This window comes from Phalaenopsis equestris, unplaced genomic scaffold (assembly GCF_001263595.1).
Source record: "Phalaenopsis equestris unplaced genomic scaffold, ASM126359v1 Scaffold233198, whole genome shotgun sequence".
In the NCBI taxonomy this organism is placed as follows: Eukaryota; Viridiplantae; Streptophyta; class Magnoliopsida; order Asparagales; family Orchidaceae; genus Phalaenopsis; species Phalaenopsis equestris.
In genome coordinates, this window is record NW_018251151.1 from 171,980 (window position 1) to 177,965 (window position 5,986).

A 5,986-nucleotide genomic window follows, 5' to 3' on the forward strand; every position below is an offset into this window, starting at 1 on the left:
CTTGTTTAGAATGGAATACAGAAAAAAACCAAACCGAGAAGAGCATCCACAAATTCCATTTAACACAACCATATAAATAACCAAGTTGATGTGTTCAAACCAATATTTCCAAATTCAAATATGTTCTCTAAAAACTTGGAACTAAATTCAATTCCCCACTCAAATACTTCCAAAACGAGAATCTTCCATCAGCAGGTGCATACATGCTTAAACCACCAAACAATCTCTAATGTGAAACAGCATAACAAATTCGCAATTATCATGGATTTCTGCAGGTTCGGCTTCAGCAAACCCAAGCAAAACAACCAACAGATTTCCAAAAACCCGACTCTATCAAACCAAAGAATAAAAAATAAAAAACTATCAATTTCAAGGTTCAGCTGCAACACACCAAACCAAAGCAAACCTCGATAGTTTGAAGGTTAAGCAAATAAAAATGTTTCCAGCAATCTTCCAAAATCCCAAAAACTAGAGAGCAGACGTTCTTTCTTTTTTTTTTTGCATGTGAGAAACATGTTTAGAATGGAATTCAGAAAATAACCAAACCGAGAAGAGCATCCACAAATTCCATTTAACACAACCATATAAATAACCAAGTTACTGAGTTCAAAGAAATATTCAAACAACTTGCCAAACCGAGAAGCAACAATTTCAAATGAGGAGCAAAATAGATAACATAGCATATACTTCTAAGGTTATCAGAGCAAAATAGATAACATAACATATATTTTTAACAATTTCAAACGTTGTGGGTTGTTCCAATTTCAAAAGAGGCTATAAAGAATGGAATTCAGACTTTCTCAAATGAACACAGAACATATACTTCTAAGGTTATAAGTGCTTCTACAGTAACTAATCTAACAACCGTGTAAATGGGCGCTAGATCTGTAACTTGGATGGATAATCCCAATTTTATTTCAAATCTAAGGGCTCGATTCGGGTAAGAGTCGTTAATAAGCTACAGATCCAAATAAAAAATGAAGTAGTTTTTCGTGTGCCATAAGATCAAAGTAATAAGAAGAAGCCATACTTCGTTAATTAGCTACAGATCCACCACGGGAAAGGAGTAAAGAAGAATGGCAGAAACAGGAAAGAGGTGAGAAGGAGAAGACATTAGGAGCCACAAAACGCACATGCTTCCTCAGATCGGCAAATAGAAGAAGAAAATGGCTCTTCTTACCTTAGCTCTGTCGGTCGAGGGACGACGAAAGAGGAGAAGGAGTAGGGGACGCGAGGGAAGCAGCGAGGGATGACCTTAGGGTAGACGCGGGGAAGCAGCGGGAAATCACCAAGGGTAGACGCGGGGCAAAGGGTAAAAGTTTTGGACGGACGAAAGCGGGAGACGCGATGGTAATGCCGCTGCCCGCTTTCACTCCGCTTCCGCCGCCAGAATGCCCGAAGTCGCGAACCAAACAGATGACTTTCGTGAAAAGCTGCGAGTAATAACCGCGCCGCACCTAAAAAGCGCTCCAAAACAGACCCTTAATCTAATAAATAGAAGGTGAGAGTTTGGTGGGTATGCAGAGCGGTGCCGCGCAGCCAATTTTTTTTTTTTTTTTTTGTCGTTTGTTTCGGCGGTGAGGCAGCCGCTTCCCGCGGTTCGTAGGGGAAAGCAGGAAGCTGGGTATGTGCCGCTGCCCAGCTTTCTCCCACTTTTATCTCGCTGCCCTTTTTAGGAAATCCTATCCCCTCCCCTCCAGGATGAAGACAAATTTTTAAAAATGTTTAAATTTAATTTTTTTTCATACATATACACTTAAAATTTTTAAACATACATATATACATAAACAAATTTTAATAACATATATCTTTACAAATAAATAAAATTATTTTTATAGTAAATCAATTAAACTTTTAAATTGCCCCTATAAATATATATAAACACAAAATATCATAGTTTTAAATATTTTTATAGGAATTTAAAAAATATATATAAACACGTATATAAAACTTTAATTTATTTCATATGAATAATTAATACATAATATTTTTAAAATTTTTACAAATATTACACCTCCACATATAAATAAATAATAATTTTTTTACAGTTTTAACAAATCGGGCCAGTTTGGTCATTTTTACAGAAAAAACTACCCCGCAATTGTTTTCACACAGCTGCACCAAATAGACAACCAGCTTCCCCGCAGCTGCTTTTTAAGACAGGCAGCATGCAAAGCTGAGAAGCTACAGCTGCGCCAAGCAGACCACTAATATTATTAGGGCTGTAAAAAAAAGCTATTCGGTTCCTTAATGAATTTTTGTTTGATTCGTTCGCTAAGCAAACGAGGCGAAAATGAACAAATTCTCTTCGTTCGGTTAAATGAACCAAACACGAATAGTGATGCGTTCGTTCATGTTCGAATAGTTATTATTCGAAATATAAAATAATTTAAAATAATTATATATTAAAGGTTATGATATTTTAAAAAATTAAATTTTATAAATTATAATATATAGGAAATTAATAATAATAATATATTAATATAGTATATTAGTAATATACTAATATAGATATTGTATATTTTTATAATATAAGTTATGTCATTCGCGATCAGCTCGTGTTCGGCTCATTCGTTAAGAAACAAACACGAACAATGACTTCACGAACAATTTTAAAAACAAACTTATTTCAAACAAACTAAATTTCAAACGAACCGAACACGAACACAAGCTCTGTTCGTTTGTGTTCGGTTCGTTTACACCCCTAAATATTACTAATTTATGAATTTAGAATATTATTAATGATTGATTTTTAATGGTAAGATTTAATTAATTCAGGATTCAAGATATAGAAGTTTCACTCTCATATCAAGAAAAAAAAGGTCACGGCAGCAAAGAAAGGTTGGGGTTTATTTTTAAATATAATGAATTCAAAAATAATAATAATAATAATAATAATAATAAATTGTTACATAATAAAAATATATGTATATATATATATAAATTTTAAAGCTAATTTAAAAAAATTACATAAAGTAACTAGAAAGTTAAATTAGAAGGACCAACATTTTTTGTCAATATTTTATTCAAGTTATTTGAAAGAAATAATTAAATTTTGAAAGAAATAATTAAATTTATATTAACAAATAAAGATAATAACAAGCATAATAATAATAAAATTAATTATTATTATATGATACATCAATGATAAAATAAAGGTAAATAGCCATCTAATAATAAAATTAACATATAATAAATTAATAATAATTTTTTATGCATTTAATTTTAGACTTTTATTGGCGATAAATGAAAAGAGCGTTTGACAAGAGAATCATCAGTGATTGAAGTGAGTACTCATACTTTTAAGCTATGGTAACTTCTTGTTTCTTCTCAATCATTTTTCATTAATAGTTTATTAGTACTTGTAGCTACATACAGCATGCATTAGTATATATAAGATGAGCACATGAATGATATGGGCTATATATACTACTTGGATGTGTATGTTTGAATATGATAGAGTCGCCTTTTTATGATACTAACGGAAAACGTTAATGTATTTGTGCACGTAAATGGAAAAAAATAATGATGTTAAAGTACCTACAATTTTTAAACAGTGTTATTGTGATTGTTGTATAGATATAAAATGATATAGTTATGTTATTGATATAGTGAAACGCAAAGAAAATTATGAAATATTGTGAGTGATTCATATTTATAAACTATCAAATATTTTTAAGTTGATTTATTAAAGCTTAGCTGACTTGCATATTATTTTCTTTTGCATTGTGTTGATGTAGTCTATGAGCATGAATACTCACTGGCTTAAGTTAGTTCGCTATTGTTTTAAACTAACATTTCAAATTTAATTAATTGACTAAAAGATGAACAAATAAGAGAATATTTATAGAAGATGCGAAAAACCAATGTTGAGATAAATTTAGCTATTTTAATTCAATTTTATAGTAGATCTTTCAATATTGAAATGTTAGTTAGAAAAAGAAATTAAATTTTTCACCATCCGACCATTTGTACCCGTCTTAATTAATTCCAAGCCCAGGGCCGAATCGGGACAAAAATATTAATATTAATGAAAGAGTCAATAAAATAATTGCAAAAAAATTATAATAATATAACTGAAAATTTAAGTAAACTCTAATTAAGTAATTAAGTTCGTTCAAGCAAATGGATGCATCGAAATTATAGAAGAAGAGAGTTTGTTAGAAAATGAAGAAGTATCATCTGCTTTTAATGTAAATATGAATGTCCTGACCAAGATGATGGATGCCACGACTCATCTGATTCAAGAATCCTGGTTGCAGCCTATTAGAAGTAATAAAGTTGTTGTGAATAAGTATTTGAAGATATGCGTCCACATTTGTTCAAGGGAACTCAATATCCAATTCAAGCGGAGAATCAGATATTAGATAGCATGGCATGTCCGGATGAAAGAAGAGTATAGTTGGCTACTTTTGTGTTGGATGGAGAGTCCAAAAAAAGATGGTGTAGGCAACGTCAAGACAGGTCAGGGGACATACCTAAGAAGATGATAAGTTTGGAGGATTTTGTTGAATTTTTCAGAGAATGGTTTGTACCCCTATCCGCACGAAGACAGATGCAATATAAGTTCATTAAATTGGTGTTGGGAGAAAAGATAGTCATGCAGTACAAAGCAGAATTCACTGCAATATCAAGGCAAGTGTCATAGTTACAGATGAAAAGTGCTACAGATTCTTTTTTGGATTGAAGGATTCAATCAGACAGTTGTTGATGTCATTGGGAATTGATGATTATTCAGTGTTGGTAGAGCGGGCTAGAGAGGGAAAATTGATTATCGGCTCACTCAGAAGCATAAAAATACGCACAAGAGAAAATGATGATAAGGGAGAGAATATGGATCAGTCAGAGGGATCCATTGGGAAGAAACCCAACTTCAATTCTGATAATTTCAATTGTGACACTTCTCGAAGTATCGTAATCACTTGCACGGTGTGGAAACAGCAAAAAGGTGAATGTTTGATAAGCTTTCATACATTCTACCAATGTCGCTAGCCTGATCATAACCTCAGATGAGCATAAATCAATTGAAGTTCCTTCACAGAAAACTACAAGTTGGAAGAGAAGGATAGAACCCTTCAAGGCAGAACGTGCCAATTTATGTCCAAAATCTATAACAAGACGGGTACAGACGGTGGAAAATTTTCCAAGGCAAAATGTGCCAATATATGTCCAAAAATTATTATGGCTTCCCTAATTATAATAAGCTCATGTCAATATACACAAAAACCCTTCAAAATAACCGATCTACAGTTCGCAATCTAAGAAGATTGTACTAATATCTCTTCAAAATGATCATATCATGCATTCACAAACCACCTAGAAATAGTAAATTGCTCGAGATAGTTCCACTTGATCATGGATGACTATCATGACTAGTGAGTCGCACTTAACACTTGACACCTAACTTAATTTTATGATATAAACAAACTATAATCCAAAAGCCAATATGTTTTCAAATATTACAATGAACATTACTTTAAATTTTCAAATCCCATTTCAATTAATGTTTATGAACTATGAATTATTGTCGTCGGTAACTTTCTATTAAAGAAAGAGTAATTTTATTTCATCTAGAAATTTGAAAAACTATATATACATGGCAATCAAATTATGTCCACCTAAATAAGAATCTTCCAATCTCAATATACCATTTGAGCATGAATCATGATAGAATAGACATCAAATGACATGGATAGCAGCTTCATAGGTTGAAATAAGGAATTCAAATACCCCATAACAAAGTTTACCTGCCGTGCTGATAAAAGGAAGAAAAATAATGGATCAACAAATATTGCAACCAAGCACGATATAACAAAAAATTTGTTCCACTGCTGGACAACCTTGGTATGGGGATTCATAATTGGGAAATATGAATTTAAAAATGTGATTGTTCTCGTTGACCAGCCTTCAGCATCCCCATAAAGAATGTTATGAAGCTGCATAGAAGCATCACAAAAAAAAAATCAGAGCCACGGACTAAAGAGCG

The 5,986-nt window shown here is 32.3% G+C and overlaps 1 protein-coding gene across 2 annotated transcripts in view; it reads right to left on the reverse strand.

Moving 5' to 3' along the window:
- The window catches only part of LOC110038595 (probable cyclic nucleotide-gated ion channel 20, chloroplastic), a 100,121-nt gene that overhangs the window by 84,652 nt on the left and 9,483 nt on the right, over nucleotides 1-5,986 (reverse strand). For both annotated transcript variants that reach the window (XM_020743471.1, XM_020743472.1), the window contains exon 3: nucleotides 5,748-5,936. In XM_020743471.1, the coding sequence (XP_020599130.1) occupies nucleotides 5,748-5,936 (189 nt within the window). The remainder of the gene's footprint in view (nucleotides 1-5,747; nucleotides 5,937-5,986) is intronic.